The following is a 19,647-nucleotide window of genomic DNA, read 5'->3' as shown; positions in this document are numbered from 1 at the left end:
CTAAAGTGTGGTGCCCAGAATTGGACGCAACACTCCAGCTGGGCCTGAACTAGTGTTTTATAAAAGGTTTAGCATAACTTCCTGGCTTTTGTACTTTATGCCTCTATTTATAAAGCCCAGGATCCCATAGGCTTTATTAACTGTTTTGTTAACCTGTTCTGCCACCTTCAAAGATTTGTGCACAAGCCCCCCTAGGTCTCCCGGTTCTTGCACCCCCTTTAAAATTGTACCATTTAGTGTGTATGGTCTCTCCTCATTCTTCCTACCAGAATGTATCACTTCACACTATTCCGTGTTGAATTTCATCTGCCACGTGTCCGCCCATTCCACCAGCCTGTCTGTATCCTCTTGAAGTCTATTACTATCTCCTCACTGTTTACTACACTTCCAAGTTTTGTCATCTGCAAATTTTGAAATTGTGTCCTGTACCCCCAAGTCTAAATCATTAATGTATATCAAAAACAGCAGTGGTCCCAATACCGACCCATGGGGAACACCACTGCATACCTCCCTCCAGTCCAAAAAACAGTCATCTTTTCTATCCTTTAGCCAATTTTGTATCCATACTGCTATGTCCTTTTTATCCCATGGGCTTCAATTTTGCAAACAAGCCTATTTGTGGTACTTTATTAAACACCTTTTGAAAGTCCACCCTCTCCATTACCTCATTAAAAAAACTCAATTAAGTTAGTTAAACAAGGATCACTGCCTTTTGAGAGATGGGGAGGAAAATTAAAAATCTGTTTGAGATTAGAACAAGGAACAGTTTGTAGACCTGACAGCATATCAGTGACACAAAAAGGCTGCTTTCGATAGCTACTGCAACACATAGGACTAAGTGGCTAGCTCTTTTTAAGAGATCTGGCACAGGTGTGATGGGCCAAATGGCCTCCTTCTGTGCTGTAAAATGTTATGAGTCTACATCGAAGTCCTCCTGAGAACAGAAAACTGCATGCAACAGTGAAACTCTCACCTTAAGAAAAGACATGGTTGTCCTCATGGTGCAGATTCCAGAGAATCCAATGGATTTGCGAAAAGTTCTGGTGAATGTGCTGTTTGTCCAGAGTGAGCCTTTTTATATACAGGAATACCACCTGTGAATGAGACCAGTAATTGGCTGATTTCCCTTCTACGTTAATGTATTTTAGTTACTACGTACACTAGCTCATTGGTGTCTCCTGGATAATTTCAGTTGTAATTCACAGTAATTGGTGAGTGCAGTTGAGGTAGCAGAGAGCTTTCTGGACTACTGCTAAGGTTGTTCTGCTCCCTCAGTGCAGCCTAATGAGAGTTGGATTTGTTTGGTGATTTACACCTCTGTCCAGTGAGACGGCAACAACCAACAATTGGTCCTGTGAAATATTGTATTAATTTTTAACTTGTATTACTTTCAGAAAGTTGAACAGGAGGAAAAAGAATGCTATGTAGAAACCACAGGATGCCTTCTGATGCAGTGGTTGTTCAGGAGCAGGCTCGTATGGGGATATGAGGCATGAGATTTCCATGGACATTATTAATACTTCCTACAAGTACCTCAGTGCTCCTTGGCTAGAGGGGGGAAGTATCATCATCTAGGATTTGTGTTCCTAGTGAGTAGTTGAGCCATACAGATCAGGAAGGTTCCAGGTTTGATCCCCATTCCGTGGTCAGTTAGTGGATCTCGGTGGGGCAGTTGCGAGGGCAGCACAATTCACACCCTTAAATTAAGGAGGGGAAAATCAGCCCGGTTTCCCGCTGCTAATTATGGTAAGTTCATCTCGGTGAATGTTGGGTATGGGCAGCATTCAGCTCAGCTGTGACGACTCTTGCTGTCAAATAATGGCTGCTTGGACAAGGGGCCAGAGAGGGGCAGGTGCTCGTGCAAACCATACCCCAGAAACACCTTCAGGGGAGGGAAGAAAATCGGAGCTGCTGCAAGAAAATTGGGAATGCTAGAAACCAGAAATGCTGGAAATGCACGACACCTTGAGAGGGAAAAGGTAGCTTGATGTTTCAGTTGGGGACCCTTCGTTGTAATTCAGAATGAGTTGAGCCCTCATACAGGGTGTCCACTCAAACAGCTACCCCATCTCTTTCTGACCGGCTGCGCATTTCTTATTTTTATCCCGTGTTTATCTTTATTTTCTAGTTGCTGTAGAAATATTCATCCACAAAAGGACAGTTTTGTTGAATGGGTGTTTTGTTTAAGTCGTCCTGGCAAACTGAAAAATCTATTGTGACAGGAAAATAGAGCATTTTGCTTCTGAACAAATCATAGAATAATAGAAAGTTACAGCACGGAAGGAGGCCATTTCGGCCCATCGTGTCCGCGCCGGCCAACAAAGAGCTATCCTGCCTAATCCCACTTCCCAGCTCTTGGTCCGTAGCCCTGCAGGTTACAGCATCCCAAGTGCACATCCAAGTACTTTTTAAATGTGGTTAGGGTTTCTGCCTCTACCACCCTTTCAGGCAGTGAGTTCCAGACCCCCACAACCCTCTGGGTGAAGACATTTCCCCTCAAATCCCCTCTAAACTATCACTAAGGAAATAGTACTTGGTAAAATAATGGGACTAAAAGATGATCAGTCTCCTGGACCAGATGGCCTGCATCCCAGAGTCTTAAAAGAAGCGGCTGCAGAGATAGTGGATGCATTGGTTGCAATATACCAAAATTCCCTGGACTCTGGAGAGGTCCCAGCGGATTGGAAAACCGCAAATGTAACACCCCTATTTGAGAAAGGAGGGAGACAGAAAGCAGGAAACTATAGACCAGTTAGCCTAACATCTGTCGTTGGGAAAATGCTGGAGTCCTTCATTAAGGAAGCAGTGGCAGGGCATTTGGAAAATCATAATGCAGTCAAGCAGAGTCAGCATGGTTTTATGAAAGGGAAATCATGTTTAACAAACTTGCTGGAGTTCTTTGAGGAGGTAACGAGCAGGGTGGACAAAGGTGAACCAGTGGATGTGTATTTGGATTTCCAGAAGGCATTCGATAAGGTGCCACATAAAAGGTTACTGCATAAGATAAGAGCTCACGGAATTGGGGATAGAGAATTGGCTAATTAACAGAAAGCAGAGAGTCGGGATAAATGGGTCATTTTACGGTTGGCAAACGGTAACTAGTGTGGTGCCACAGGGATTGGTACAATCTACATTAATGACTTGAATGAAGGGACCGTGTGTAAAGTAGCCAAGTTTGCGGATGATACAAAGATGGGTGGGAAAGCAAGTTGTGCAGAGGACTCAAAGAACCTGCAAAGGGATATAGACAGGCTAAGTGAGTGGGCAAACATTTGGCAGATGGAGTATAATGTGGGAAAGTGCGAGGTTATACACTTTGGCAGGAAAAATAAAAAAGCTAATTATTATTTAAAGAGAGAGAGATTACAAACTGCTACAGTTCAGAGGGACCTGGGGGTCCATGTGCATGAAACTCAAAAAGTTAGCATGCAGGTACAGCAAGTAATCAAAAAGGCAAATGGAACGGTGGCCTTTATTGCAAGGGGGTTGGAGTACAAAAGTAGGGAAGTCCTGCTACAACTGTACAGGGTATTGGTGAGACCACACCTTGAGTACTGCGTACAGTTTTGGTCCCCTTATTTAAGGAAGGATATACTTGCATTGGAGGCAGTTCAGAGATGATTCACTAGGTTAATTCCAGAGATGAGGGGGTTGACTTATGACCAATTTATATCTTCTTGAAGTCTACAGCTTCCTTCTTCAGTATCAACCACACAGCAGATTTTAGTATCATCTGCAAACTTCTTAATCATACCCCTATATTCAAGTCTAGATCATTGATATATACCACAAAAAGCAAGGGTCCTAGTACTAAGTCCTGTGGAACCCCACTGGAAACAGCCTTCCAGTCACAAAAACACCCATCAACCATTACCCTTTGCTTCCTGCCTCCGAGCCAGTTTTGAATCCAACTTGACACTTTGCCCTGGATCCCATGGGCTTTTAATTTCGTGACCAGTCTGCCATGTGGAACCTTATCAAAAGCCTTGCTAAAGTCAATATACACTACATCAAACGCACTACCCTCATCTACCCTCCTTGTTACCTTCCCTTTACAAATCTGTGCTGACTATCCTTGATTAATCCGTGTCTTTCTAAATGAAGATTTATCCTGTCCTTCAGAATTCTTTCCAATAATTTTCCCACCACCGAGATTCGGCTGACTGGCCTGTAATTACTTGGTGTATCCTTTTCTCCCCTTTTAAACAAGGGTACTACATTAGCAGTCCTCCGGCACCACACCTGAAGCCAGAGAGGATTGGAAAATGATGGTCAGGGCCTCTGCTATTTCCTCTTTTGCTTCGCTTAACAGCATGGGATACATTTCATCCGGGCCTGGGGATTTATCTGCTTTTAAGCTGAATATAGGGATTTAGGAGGTAAATTAAAAAATAGGACCTCAAAGGTAGTAATCTCAGGATTGCTACCAGTGCCACGTGCTAGTCAGAGTAGAAATGGAAGGATATTTCAGATGAATACGTGGCTAGAGGAATGGTGCAAGGGGGAGGGATTCAAATTCCTGAGACATTGGAACCGGTTCTGGGGGAGGTGGGACCCATACAAACTGGACGGTTTGCACCTGGGCGGGACCGGGACCGATGTCCTTGGGGGAGTGTTTGCTAGTGCTGTTGGGGAGGGTTTAAAGTAAAATGGCAGGGGGTTGGGAACCTGTGCAGGGAGACAGAGGAAAGGGAAGCAAGGATAGAAGCAAAAGACAGGAAGGAGAAAAGCAAAAGTGGCAGTCAGAGAAATCAAGGCTGTAAATCAAACATGGCCACAGTAATTAATAATTCTAAAAGGTCTAAGAGTATTAAAAAAACAAGCTTGAAGCCTTTGTGTCTTAATGCGAGGAGCATTCGTAATAAGGTGGATGAATAAGCTGCGCAAATAGATGTAAACGGATATGATATAATTGGGATTACGGAGACATGGCTCCAGGGTAACCAAGGCTGGGAATTCAACATCATGGGGTATTCAATATTCAGGAAAGACAGGCAAAAAGGAAAAGGAGGTGGGGTTGCATTGCTGGTTAAATAGGAGATTAACATAATAGTAAGGAAGGCTATTAGCTCTGATGATGTGGAATCTGTATGGGTAGAGCTGAGAAATACCAAGGGGCAGAAAACGTTAGTGGGAGTTGTATACAGACCCCTAAACAGTAATGCTGAAGTTGGGGATGGCTTTAAATGGGAAATTAGAGACGCGTGCAATAAGGGCACAGCAGTTATCATGGGTGACTTTAATCTACATATAGATTGGGCTAACCAAAGTAGTAACAATACTGTGGAGGAGGAATTCCTAGAGTGTATACAGGATGGTTTCCTGGACCAATATGTCGAGGAACCAACAAGAGATCAGGCCATCTTAGACTGGGTATTATGTAATGAGAAAGGATTAATTAACAATCTTTTTTGCGAGGCCCCTTGGGGCGGAGCGATCATAATGATAGAATTCTTCATTAAGATGGAGAGTGAAGTAGTTGACTCAGAGATTAGGGTCCTGAATTTAAATAAAGGAAACTACAATGGTATGAGGCGCGAGTTGGCTAGGATGGATTGGGGAATGTTACTTAAAGGGTTGACGGTGGATAGGCAATGGCAAACATTTAAAGATCGCATGGATGAACTACAGAATTTTCTCATTCCTGTTTGGCATAAAAATAAAACAAAAAAGGTGACTCAACCGTGGCTAACAAGGGAAATTAGGGATAGCACAAGATCCAAGGAGAGGACTTATAAATTGGCCAGAAGAAGCAGTAAACCTGAGGATTGGGAGCAGTTTAGGATTCAGCAAAGGAGGACAAAGGGATTAATTAAGAGGGGGAAAATAGAATATGAGAGTAAGCTTTCAGGGAACATAAAAACTGACTAAAAGCTTTTATAGATATGTGAAGAGAAAAAGATTGGTGAAGTCAAGCGTAGGTCCCTTGCAGTCAGAATCAGGGGAATTTATAATGGGGAACAAAGAAATGGCAGACCAATTAAATACATACTTTGGTTCTGTCTTCACAAAGGGAGACACAAATAACCTCCCAGAGTTGTCAGGGAACATAGGGTCTAATGAGAGGGAGGAACTGAATGAAATCAGTATTTGTAAGGAAATGGTGTTAGGGAAATTGACGGGATTGAATGCCGATAAATCCCCAGGGCCTGATAATCTACATCCTAGGGTACTTACGGAAGTGGCCCGAGAAATAGTAGATGCATTGCTGGTCATCTTCTAAAATTCTGTAGACTCTAGAACAGTCCCCATGGATTGGAGGGTAGCTAATTTAACCCCACTATTTAAAAAAGGTGGTAGAGAGAAAACGGGGAATTATAGACCGGTAAGCCTGACATCGGAAGTGGGGAAGATGCTAGAGTCTATTATAAAAGATGTAATAGCAGAGCACTTGGAAAACAGTGACAGGATCGGACAAAGTCAACATGGATTTACAAAAGGTAAATCATGCTTGACTAATCTACTGGAATTTTTTGAGGATGTAACTAGTAGAATAGATAAGGGAGATCCAGTGGATGTGGTGTATTTGGACTTTCAGAAGGCTTTCGAGAAGGTCCCGCATAAGAGATTAGCGTGTAAAGTTAAGGCACATGGGATTGGGGGCAAGGTACTGACTTGGATAGAGAACTGGTTGGCAGACAGGAAGCAAAGAGTTGGAATAAACGGGTCTTTTTCCGAGTGGCAGGCATTGACTAGTGGGGTACTGCAGGGATCGGTGCTAGGGCTCCAGTTATTCACAATATATATTAATGATGTAGACGAGGGAACTAGATGTAATATCTCCAAGTTTGCAGATGACACAAAGCTGGGTGGGCGTGTGTGCTGTGAGGAGGATGCAGAGAAACTCCAGTATGATTTGAACAGGTTGGGTGATTGGGCAGATGCAGTATAATGTGGATAAATGCGAGGTTATCCACTTTGGTGGCAAAAACAGGAAGGCAGATTATTATCTGGACGGCAATAGATTGGGAGAAGGGGAAGTGCAACGAGACCTGGGTGTCCTTGTGCACCAGTTGCTGAAGTTAAGCATGCAGGTGCAGCAGGCGGTTAAGAAGGCAAATGGTATGTTGGCCTTCATAGCGAGAGGATTCGAGTACAGGAGCAAGGATGTCTTGCTGCAGTTGTACAGGGCCTTGGTGAGACCACATCTTGAGTATTGTGTGCAATTTTGGTCGCCTTATCTGAGGAATGATGTTCTTGACATGGAGGGAGTGCAGTGAAGATTCACCAGACTGATACCTGGGATGGCAAGAATAACGTATGAAGAGAGATTGGGTCGATTGCGCTTATACTCGCTGGAGTTTAAAAGAATGAGAGGGGATCTCATCGAAACTTATAAAATTCTAACAGGACTAGATGCAGGAAGGATGTTCCCGATGGTTGGGGAGTCCAGAACCAGGGGTCACAGCCTAAGAATAAGGGGTAAGCCATTTAGGACTGAGATGAGGAGGAATCTCGTCACCCAGAGAGTGGTGCACCTGTGGAATTCTCTACCACAGAAGGCAGTTGAGGCCAATTCATTAAATTAATTCGAGAAGGAGTTAGATATATTTCTTAAGGCTAAAGGGATATGGGGAGAAGGCAGGGACAGGGTACTGAATTTGGATGATCAGCCATGATCTCATTAAATGGCGGAACAGGCTCGAGGGGCCGAATGGCCTACTCCTGCTTCTATGTCTATGTTTCTATGTTTAAAGCTGCTAAACCCCTTAATACTTCCTCTCTCACTATGTTTATTTCATCTAATATTTCACACTCCTCCCCCTGATAGCAATGTCTGCTTCGCCCCTCTCCTTTGTGAAAACAGACGCAAAGTATTCATTAAGAATCCTACTGACGTCGCTTGCCTCCACACACACATTACCCTCATGATCTCTAATAGGCCCTACCCTTTCTTTAGTTATCCTCTTACTCTTAATATATTTATAAAACATCTTTGGGTTTTCCTTGATTTTATCTGCCAAGAATTTTTCATGCTCTTTGCTTTCCTAATATCCTTTTTAATTGCACCCCTGCACTTTCTGTACTCCTCTAAAGATTCTGCAGTACTTAGCCCTCGGTATCTGTCATACGCCTCCCTTTTTTTCCCGTGAGAGTTTTCTTCCTTGTTAATATTTCTGACTCATCCAATGAGTCTATCCATCACTAGTGAAGAACCTTATTGTTCTTGCGCCAATCCATTCAAAACTTTTTGGAAAATTGTGCTTTGTAGCCAAACTCCAGTATTTATATAAGACCTTAATTCCCTGTGTGTGTTCTGTAGGGCATAATTTAATTTAATCATAATTAAAAGTTAATCACCTATCAATTTTAAAATAGTGGAATTTTAGTTTTGGAAATCAGTTAGTGTTGTTACTGGACTGTTTTTAGAATAAAAAGAAAGAAAGAAATCTTTGCATTTATATAGTGCGTTGTGTCATCAAAAAGACTCGAGCGCTTCACACTGTGAATTGCTTTTGGAGTGCGATAACTGGTTTGTAGGCAGATGTAGTAACCATTCTGTGCCAGCAACATCCCGCAAACAGCAGTGAGGTGAATGGCCAGTTCAGCTGTGTTTGGTTGTACTTGCTGAGTGAGCAGTGTTGGCCAGGACACTGAGAGAACTACCTGCTTTTCTTCGACTAGAGCCGTGGGATATTTAATCCCATTTAATATAGCAGACAGGAATTTGTATGTAGATTGCAGTTACTGGTCTGAGACTGGTCAGTGTCGTTCAGATTTCAGCCGGGCTGGACCCCATTTAAGCTACTTGGTTCCTGCCTGGCTGTGACTCTCGCTTCCTGCCCAGGTGGAGAGCTCTGCACACCCACCCTTATACATCAGCCTTCAGATTGATGGGTACTACAGTGGAGCTGCCCTTCTAATGAAAAAAAATTGTATGTGTTGAAAGTGATTGAATTTGAATGTGGAGTTTGTAAAGCTGACAGACAGTCGGTGTGCGAACTCTGTGCTTGGCCTCAGCAGGTCCCCTGAAAGTAGCTGCGCACTGAACTTGTTTTTCATTTGCCTTCCATTCAGGTAACGTGAACTCCCGGAAAGGATTAAATGGCGTATGCTCTGTGCACGAGTACACTGGGACCTTCCTGGGGCAGAGTGTTCGATTCAAGGTGACATCAGTCTGCGGTCATGTGATGACCTTGGATTTCATAGGTAATGCGGATCTTGGTGTGGCTTTCTTCTGTTTGGGGAAGGGGTGGAAATTGCTGTCTAATGTTTGAGGATACAGGAAACTTTTGATTTACCGGTACCTAAATAACCGGAAATCTCGGTTAACCGGCAAAATTCAGGAGTAGGTTTTACTTCATATTGTATTTGCCTTCTTCCATCTGTGCTGTGCAAGGGTGTGGCTGCAGCTGTTGCTAAGCTACAGAGACGCTTGAAACTTGTGGCCATTGTTCTACAGTTGTTGCTAAGCAACAGGGTTTGTTGCTTTATACGGAGCTGTCTGCTCTCCCTATCTTTTACTATAGCATTCGCTTATCCGGAATTTTTGATGAACCGGCACCACGTCGGTCCCGTCTGTGCCGGATTAAAAAAAAGTTTCCTGTACTGAGTACAGCCGTGTGCCTCCTTACAGGTGTAGTCCTCAAATGAGCATGCCCCAGTCTGCTTTTTTTTTTTAAACTCAGATTTTGAGGATGTGCTTGTGAAATAATAAAACGCTGTTCTGTTTTATGAGACCTTGCGAGGAGGATGATCATAGCTGTGCAGAACAAAACCTAACTTTAAATTCTTGGATTGGGTGACCCCATCAACACTAGGGTTATCAACTCTGGCTGGACCTGTTCCTGGGGGTTTCATTAGATGACCTCCAACCGCCCCACTCAAACAGCCTTTATTCCCCTTTCTCCAATATTTTTGTACTAATAAACTAAAGTGCTCAAAGAAAATGGAAAAAAAAAAACAATTATTTTAATGCCCCTATGATTTTTCTCCTGGGTTGTGTTGTGTATGTAATATGTGTGCTACTTTGAACCTATGGACAGGACTGCACTACTTGTTGGGCATAGTGATACGCAGTACCACTCCTGGCCATAGGGGTATAAATAGTACTGTGGGTACTGATCCCCCTCAGTTCCCGCCTGTGGGCATGAAGTAAAGACCTATGTGCAGTCCCTACCTCCAACCAGTAAAGGCCTGTTTGAGTTATACGTTTAAGTCTTTGTGTTAATTGTTCAATACAATACACATACTTAACACTGGCGACGAGTCAGGCTCTTACCCTGCGGCAGTTATTCCAGGCGGCTTCGTCCAAAGACAGGACGTTGAAGAGAGGTTTCAATCCTCAACACCCCACTCAAAACTGAAGGGCAGCAGAAATCCTGACAGCTTCCAGCGACTGGAAGAGACAGGCATTAGGACCCTGAAGCCTCCATCAGCTTGTGAACCGGAGTAAAGACAGGACTGGGGAAGAGAGAGAGGTAGGGCGATAGCGATCGGCAGATAAGGGCCGGGCCGCTTTGAAGTGAGGGGCGCAGCCGGGCCAGCGATCGGGACCAAAGATAAGAGCCGCACTCGGACTGAAAGGCGCGGCGGCTGCAGAAGCTCAAGGTGCGAGAGTCGCGGTGCACAGCGCGGGCTATCGATCGCGGCGAAGATAAGGGCCGCACTCGAGGGCTGAAGGGAGACGGCGTCGGGGGACGGGTGAAGACCGCCAAGCGCGGGAAAACCGCCATTTTGTGGGCGGAGGACGACGGCAAGAGCGGGAAGCCGCCATCTTTGATAACAAGTAAAGAAAATAAAATCTGAGAAATTGCAAATCTACAATGCCTAAACACGGGAATATTAGCACCTTTGATAGTGACCTCGAAGATTGGGCCATATATGTTGAAAGAGTAAAAAATTATTGTAAGGCCAATAAAATTCGTGACCAAGATAAAGCTCTAACATTATTAAATTTAATGGGTGCGAAGACGTACGGGCAATTGAAACACCTGTTATCACCAGATGAACCGGCGGATAAGACGTTCGATGAGATTGTTACTGTCCTGAAAGATCATCTAAACCCCACGCCGCTGATGCTAGCGGAACGATTTAAATTTTACGACAGAAGGCAGCTACAGCATGAAAGCAATGCTGAATATTTGCTGGAATTGCGTAAATTAGCGAAATATTGCCAGTTTGGAACGGGATTGACAGATGCACTACGAGACAAATTTGTGTGTGGTTTATTTAAACAGGATACACAAAAGCGACTGCGCGAGGAGAATGAGCTGACGCTTGAGAAGGCGGTCACTATGGCAGCAGCACACGAAGCCGCAGCGAGAGGCACGGCAGTAATGCAGCTACGGTCACCGGAGCTCAGTGCACACAAATTGGGTGTGAGTTCTGGCAAATGTTATCGTTGTGGAAAGACAACGCATGATCAGAACCAGTGTTGGTTTAAAAACCAAGAATGTAGAACTTGTGGTAGGCTTGGACATATAGCTAGAGTATGCAGGTCAGGGAAGAAGACCAGCAACAAGAAGTCACCGCAAGGAAAATACGCAAAGGTACACAAGGTGACCGAACAGGAGTCCGATTCAGACGCTAGCAGTAATGAACTGGCTAGCTTAAGCTGTAATGAACTGGCTAGCTTAAGAGTACTCAACGCTGGTAAGGGTGCAGACCTCCAGACAATTTGGGTCACTCTTCAGATAGAAGGAGTCCAAGTAAAACTGGAATTGGACACTGGATCGGCATTGACGGTCATAAATAAGAAAGATTACGGAAAGTTATTCCAACATATTCCCCTACAGGATACGGGGATTATATTGAAAACATACACGGGGCAAAGAGTGTACCCCATCGGGAAAATAGAGGTTGCAGTGGCCCACAAGGGCGAAGACAGTCAAATAATGGACTTATATGTGATATCTGAAGGAGGTCCTCCACTACTAGGACGGGAGTGGATTAGGAAAATGAATATGGACTGGCATTTCCTACAAACAATAACGAGTGAGAACTCGGTGAAGATAGTCGGCCCAGACTCTGGAACGGATGATGGTAAGCCCAACTCAGGTGCAAAAGACAAAGTTTCAGCACAGAATTCCACTGAGCAACAACAACATAGTTTAACTGTGGATTCTGAGTCTGGCAAGTCTACTGATGTGCCCATTTCTGAGGGACACCGGGCTCGAACTCAACTCCATTTCAAACTACAACAGCAATTAGAACAAATGCTTCGCCGTTTTGAGCAAGAGTTGAATGCAACGAAAGAGTTCTTTGATATAGAGTTGGAGAATCTGGAAAGACAACAGAAGCAGCTGATGGAGAAAATGGAGCAGGAGCACACAAAACGTCTGATGTCAGAGGAGTTAACGGTCAGCCAACTCCTGCATATGCTGAAGGACAGGACTCTGAAATGGGAAAAACTTGAACATGAACTTCAATATTCAAACGAAAGGGGTTCGGAGCTCTCAAAGGTTATTGGAAGAGCTGAGGTGGCAACACAGACTGAGATGACTGCAACAGAGCAGCCCTTGGATGCCAAAAGTACGCTGACTCACGTCAACGTAGAACAACAGACCGCTGAAACAGCTGCTCCGGTAGAGGGATTGCATAGTCCGATCAATCAATCTCCAAAGGAAGTTGAAGTATTAAAATCACAAATGAGGTCACTAGTAAACGACTTGCTGAAAGCCCAGAAAAAGCTGGATGCAGAGGTACACATGAAGAAGTCTCTTCAGGAAAGATGTCTGGATTTGGAACAAGAGCTGGCTAACGTCCAGCTAGGTATGGAGGAAATAGACGACCCTCTCACTGGTCTAGCTCAGGACGACACCGAATATTACGATGTCCTGTCCTGCCCAGCTTGTAACTTCGACTCCCAAAGTGCAGAAATCATGGAGGAGCACCAAAAGTCTACGGAACATCGGGAGAAGCTGGCTCTACGACGGAAACAGGAGGAAGAGAAGGAGGAACTGCGCATGCAGCTGGCAGCTGTGGCAGCTGACAATGGAGCCCAGAGAGTCTCCAAGAAGCAGAAAAGGAAAAGTAAAAACAGAAGATGACCCATCTGAACCATTATCACCTCTACCAGATCACACACGTGGTCCCTCCGAACGGAGCCAATTCAGTTCGGAAGTTCAAACTGTTAAATCCATGGAAGGACTATTGAATGAGTCACTCTAGCAACGTGAACCGACTACACCACAGAGATTGAATCTGTGAACTGTTTTCCGCAGAGACTGAATCTGTGATCTGTTTTTGACATGAAGTTATCTATGTATCTATGTTATTCTGTTATGTAAACCTGAAGTTATATATGTATATATGTTATTACGTTATGTTAAATGGGGAGATGACTGTAAAGCTAGGAAGGGAGGAATGTTGTGTATGTAATATGTGTGCTACTTTGAACCTATGGACAGGACTGCACTACTTGTTGGGCGTAGTGATACGCAGTACCACTCCTGGCCATAGGGGTATAAATAGTACTGTGGGTACTGATCCCCCTCAGTTCCCGCCTGTGGGCATGAAGTAAAGACCTATGTGCAGTCCCTACCTCCAACCAGTAAAGGCCTGTTTGAGTTATACGTTTAAGTCTTTGTGTTAATTGTTCAATACAATACACATACTTAACAGGTTGCTCACAGCAATGTCCAGGAGATTAATCTTTAATTCCTGGAGGCTCCCAAGACTGTCCCAGAGGGCTGGCATCTCTAAATGGTTGCCCTCCTATGCTTGCTCATCCATGTGCCTGATCTAAGGACCCTAATGTAAAGTTAGGTAGCTGGAGCCTTTCAACCTGGTTGCATTATTTTATATAACATTTTGTTATTTTAGTTGTTAATAGCTGTATGCGATTCAGCATGAAGACAAATTCCATTTTGCCAGTGAAAAATGTACATTGGCAATATTACCAGGTTTTGAATCAAAAACGCAGGCCCGGTTCACTCTTCATATTACCAGATGCAAACTAGTGCTTTCCATATCCTCTGAAATCAGGTTTGCTGCTGATGGTAAAGAGAATGGGGAATGAGCTGGTGCAGATCTGCTGGCATTTAGTTTATTATTGGGTTGTGGTGAAGCTGCGATGGTCAGTCGCTGTATGAATAAAATGTCCAATGGCTTAGCCACATATGTAAACCGTTGTAATGTTTGTTTTAAATGATATGCCGAGCTCATTAATGACATACACGCATTGGATAAGATTAAGAACGGCAGATCTGCGATTGGAGTTGAATATGAATTGCAGTAAAGAGATACTTCTGTTTCGACGTGGCTTATTCTCAGCCACTGACCAGCACTGCTAGCACGATCTGCCCATTGCAGTATATTTACAGCGCTCGCTGGTGTCAGCTAGTGGTAGAGCAAAGAGTACAAAAGCAAAATACTGAGGATGCTGGAAATCTGAAATAAAAACAGGAAATGCTGGAAATACTCAGCAGGTCAGGCAGCGTCTGTGGAGAGAGAAACAGAGTTAACGTTTCAGGTCGATGACCCTTCATCAGAGTGTTGTATAGCTTTATCATTGGTCCAGATCCATATTGAACTTTTTATTAGTTATTAAGGTGGAAAATCCTCCGATCAGGTTCTGGAACAGGACTTGGATAACAGGGAAGTGAATGGCTTTTCTTGTCCTGGTGTTGTCATCCCTGCATTCGGTGCCCTGTGATAATGGGATCCACTCGGTATAATATAATCTTTATGGGTGAAGCAATCCAGGCCATGTTTTATTTTCTGTTTTCAGGTAAATATAACAACTGGGACAAAGTTGATCCAGCAGAACTTTTCAGCAAAGCACCAACGGAAAAGAAAGAAGCCAACCCCAAACTCAACATGGTGAAGTTCTTACAGGTACTAAAAACATCAGTCCCCAACTCAGGAAAGTGGTCACATTCTTACTGGTACTGTACATTTCACCTCCAAACTCAACTTGGTCAAGTATAGGCAAGTACATTGGAGTATGCATAACTCCAGCTAATTTTCAGCAGGTTCCGGTTACGTACTTACTGTGGAACCGTACACAGTTCATTTTATTTTGTTGGGTAAGGTTTTCTCACTGTCTAAATGTATGGAGTTGCTACTTATTCAGCAGGATAGGGGTTACACACGGCACTGTTTGATACCATTTGGTTGAAACTTTATAGAGCTGTGATCTTGGGTGAGATTCACCTAATTTTAAAATGTGTGTCTGTGTACTATTAGCTTGTCCAACAACATAACTCTAATCTTTCTGATTGAGTTAATAGTTTGAGTACTTAACAACGTTCATTCACAAGTGTGTCTGTTTTGAGCAGGTAGAAGGACGAGGCATTGACTACATTGTGCTGTGGCTGGATTGTGACAAGGAAGGGGAAAACATCTGCTTTGAGGTAAGGCCTTTTATTCTCAGACTCAATAATACGTTTATATTTCACAGTACCCAAAACGGAAGCTTTCATTTTGGACCCAAAGTTGAGAACTGGGCAAGGATCGCCCATTACAAACAACTACTCAACAGGGAAAATCGTGTCATTAAGAATAGTTTAGGCGCAAAAGTTCAGCGTTTGTGCAGATTGAGAAAGATAGCGAAGTGACTCTAGAAGAGCATATTGGTGCGATGCTTTATTAGTTGTGCTGTGAGGTGCTTCCATTACTTTTGCCTATTCTGAAGCTGGGACCTGGTGCCATCATTCAGATGCTTTGAGATAAGCAGCTAGAATTCTGTCCACACCAATGCAGAATTTAGGGCAGTTATTGCTCTCATTTGGCTTTGTAAATTCACATTAAAATCCTGAAAATCAATGCTAGTCTTGATTTTAACAAAAATACATATTTGCTGACAAGTTATGCAATTTTGACTTTGCATGCAAGTTATAATTCTTGGTGCAGAGGTATCCAACTATGTTCCAGAGGTCACGAATCGCCTAAAGGTATCGACAATCTAGCCACAAAGTCCAGACGACTCCAGTTAGAATCAGAAAAGTATCTCCTGTACTAAGATTTGTTTTCAGGACAAGTAGATGAGAGAAACCAAATAGGCAATACTGTTGGCTCAGTTCAGTAAAAGGTGGGGGACGGGGGGGAGGGGAAAGAAAGAAAACTTAAGCATTTTAGTTTTCTGGTAACACCATCGGCCAATTATATGGTCCCTGGACAGCCATGAAGTATATTGCCTCCATCAAAACAAACTATGTGTCCATAGTTAGATCAGAATATCTGCACCAATATCAGCCAAAAGCTCCAAATATTGTGCTATCTGTGTTCGCTGACGCTCGTAATAGTTGCATAAAATGCTTGTCGCCAAAGCACTGCACTGCAACTTGCCACGTTTATCTTGGGTTCACAGACACACCTGTAAATTATGGTTGCACCTCTTTTCCCACATTATTCAGAATGTGATAGTTGTGCGCAAAGCCCGAGAGATTCAGTTGGATGTTCCTGGGAACACACACTGGGTCTAATTAATGTTGAGGAAATGCCACCACTTGCCAGTGTCATATGACATTGAGGAGATGTTGGTGCAGATTGGCATTGAGCCAATGGTGGCACCGACTGGCACCAAATATATTGTAAATGAGGGCATAGTAAATGTGATTCCTCTAAGGAGGGTTAGCTAGCAGCACGGGGCACCCTTCAGACATGATTTCCCCAGCACAAAAATCCTGGAGCTGCCTGAGAAGGTTTCCAGAAGCTCCCCGGATGCTGATCAGCACTGGGTGCTTCTTGACCATAGGAATAGTGCAAACGCAGCGTATAACAAAATCTCTCTTAAGGGAAGTGCCTTAACTATGACCCTTGTAAGCCCAACTCAGTGCCTGCAGCCCCTCACAGTGGTGATCACGTAACCTCTTATTAGCTGCATGGAGCTGGTCCAAATGTGTACCAACAGACTCCCTCTTGGGAGGAGGATTTCAGGAATTAAATGTAAATCCAGCACCCTTTTCTTGGCACTATGCCTTGGAATCACAGAGCAAATTGCATGACCCATTCAGCTTCCAAACAAGATCTGCTGTGTGAGCGGTATTAATAAAAGCCATGCTCCCATCCGCAGTGAGGCAGACTGACCCCCCACCCACCACCACCACCAAAGACTACTTTAAAACATCTCCATCAATCAACAGGCATTTGGGAATAAGAATCCCTCGACGGGAAGGAAGAGCAATGTTGCAGAATGTACTCACGCTTGTGTTTGTGAAAAACTTCCACTGCAGGCTTAATTTGGTTTAATTTCTTAACAATATGCAAACTTTTCATTCAGAATATTGTACTGCAATGTGTTTTTGTGTTCATTCAGGTACTTGATGCTATTGGGCCCGTTATGAACATTCCTCGTGGGAACGAGAGGGTGATTTATCGTGCAAAGTTCAGTGCTATAACGGACACTGACATTGGTAATGCCATGAACCAGTTGGGAGAGCCTAATCGGAACGAGGCACTGTCGGTGGATGCACGTCAGGAGCTAGACCTGCGAGTGGGATGTGCTTTTACGAGGTACAGCAAGAGTCTATAAGTACAGTATCTAGAAACACCAACTGCCATATTCAGCTAGTAACTTAGAGGTCTGACTTTAAGGAAGGTGAGTTGGTGTTGGTAGATGGTAGATCATCAATGGAAGGCTTATGAAGTAAGTTGAGAAAACAACCCAGTAGAATACCTTCAGTGCCTGTAAGGAATCTGAATCTGGTACTTCACAAGCTCATGTAATCTCATTTGAACTCATTATAAACTTGTGACTTAACATTGCTTTCTTAGGAAACAGCTTGCTTCTTCATTTAAGCACCCTCCACAGCAGATCTAGTGTAGCCATCGTCAGCACTCCCAGTTCTCCCTCTCTCTGGCAGTACCCCTAATTACTCCAGCGATTTTTAAAAAACACAGTTTTAGTCTTAGTAATTATGGCAATGATTTTGAATTTTTGTCTTATTTTAGTTTTTCAAAAGAAAATTTGTTCTCATTTTCACTTGGTTGGCAAAAATAAAATAATTTTTGTCAGTGGCAATTTAGTGGTTGACAAAAATAATACTGTTCCCTAGTTGGGACAAAGTATGTACACTGCTTTCTGCCAAATGTTTTAAGGACTGTGCAAAATGCACTAGTCTCCAATGCTTATCTTCAAAATATGACCTCACTTCTTGCCACATGTACCTTGGGGTCCTCATACTGGACCCTTAAAGACCAACTAAACCACAAATCCCATATTACTCACGAGAAAATTGACAAACTGGAAAAACAAAATGAGGACAGGAACTTCCGAGATGGTTTCCAGGAGCTCCCCAGGTGCTAATCAGCACTGTGTGCTTTTTGATCGTAGGAATAGTGCAAACGCAGCGTAAAACAATATGGGGGAGAAATTCAGCTGTTAGCGCCTTAAGAAGGCGATAAGTGGGGCGCGAAGCGGGTAGCGCCCGGGCGCGGCGAGACCTGCGCCTCTCGCGAAATTGAGCGGACATTTAGCAGCGGCGCAAAACCGCAACGCCCGCTCAGCTGTGCGCGCAGATCCTTACGTCATTTCATGGTGCAACGCCCTTCGTGCGCCCCGAGCCGGAACTTCAGCGGCGCCCCCCTTTCCACCTGGCGCTCCCAGCGACTGGTTGACTGGAATGGTTGCTGTGGGGCTGGGGGGGCGCTATTTAAAGGGGGCTCTTCCTGGCTTCTTAGTGGTAGCCATTTCTGGACCACTCCTGTGTGAGAGAGAGAGAGATTTGCAGAGAGACAAAGGGAGAGAGCTTTCTGCATTGAGTCAGCGCTCGCACAGGTACTTCTGGCTTCAGCCCAGAACTTTGCAGTTGGATTGATTTTTCAGTGCCATAGCCTTGAATGGCCACATATATTATGGGGGCTGCAATGGGTGGAAATGTTGAGTTTCTCCATTGCATTGAGAGAGCTCAGAGACGCCGAGAGAGAGTGCCAATCATGGCCAGACGGAGGAGGGCCAACAGGCGTCGGCACAGGAGGCCTTACCCTCCCAGGGTATACCACCAGCAGTTCTCCTACCTCAACATGTCTGAGGAGCAGTGTATTCGGAGGCTTCGATTCAGAAGGGAGGTGGTCACTGAGCTCTGCCACCTGCTTCAGACAGACCTGCAGCCTCAGCTGAGGAGCAGGACGTCTCTGTCGGTGGCAGTGAAGGTGACAGTGGCTCTCAACTTCTATGCCACCGGCTCCTTCCAATCCGCTACTGGGGACATTGCCAATGTCTCCCAGTTCGCGGTGCATTGCTGCATCCGCCAAGTCACGAATGCTCTCTTCAAAAGGAGACGTCAGTACATTTCCTTCCCCATGACCCCGGACAAGCAGCAAGAGTGCGCAATGGGATTTGCAAGAATAGCGGGCTTCCCCATGGTCCAGGGCGCCATTGACTGCACGCATGTGGCTTTGCGGGCACCTCTAGAGAATGCAGAGGATTACCGCAACCGGAAGGGGTTCCATTCGTTGAACGTGCAGTTGGTGTGTGACCACAGACAGCTGATACTAGCTGTCAATGCCCGCTTTCCAGGCAGCAGCCACGACGCCTTCATCCTGCGCCAGACTTCTGTGGCAGACCTTTTCGAAGCCCCGGCTCACCCAGGAGGCTGGCTTCTCGGGGACAAGGGCTATCCTTTGTGCACCTGGCTGATGAACCCGCTCCGTGCGCCCAGCACCCCTGCTGAAGAACGATACAACGAGAGCCATCAAGCGACCAGGAACATCATTGAGCACACAGTCGGTGTGCTAAAGCAACGGTTCCGCTGTCTGGAC

The 19,647-nt window shown here is 44.5% G+C and overlaps 1 protein-coding gene across 3 annotated transcripts in view; it reads left to right on the top strand.

The window, feature by feature from the left end:
• The window catches only part of top3b (DNA topoisomerase III beta), a 79,264-nt gene that overhangs the window by 4,898 nt on the left and 54,719 nt on the right, over window positions 1–19,647 (top strand). For all 3 annotated transcript variants that reach the window (XM_085961993.1, XM_085961994.1, XM_085961996.1), the window contains exons 2-5: window positions 9,019–9,150; window positions 14,675–14,781; window positions 15,225–15,299; window positions 17,204–17,400. In XM_085961993.1, the coding sequence (XP_085818119.1) occupies window positions 9,019–9,150; window positions 14,675–14,781; window positions 15,225–15,299; window positions 17,204–17,400 (511 nt within the window). The remainder of the gene's footprint in view (window positions 1–9,018; window positions 9,151–14,674; window positions 14,782–15,224; window positions 15,300–17,203; window positions 17,401–19,647) is intronic.

Source organism: Somniosus microcephalus, chromosome 19 (genome assembly GCF_052327205.1).
Source record: "Somniosus microcephalus isolate GS21.2 chromosome 19, FLI_Smic_1.0, whole genome shotgun sequence".
Taxonomy (NCBI): Eukaryota; Metazoa; Chordata; class Chondrichthyes; order Squaliformes; family Somniosidae; genus Somniosus; species Somniosus microcephalus.
The sequence above is the reverse complement of the archived record's forward strand: the minus strand, read 5'-3'. Positions and strand labels throughout refer to the sequence as shown.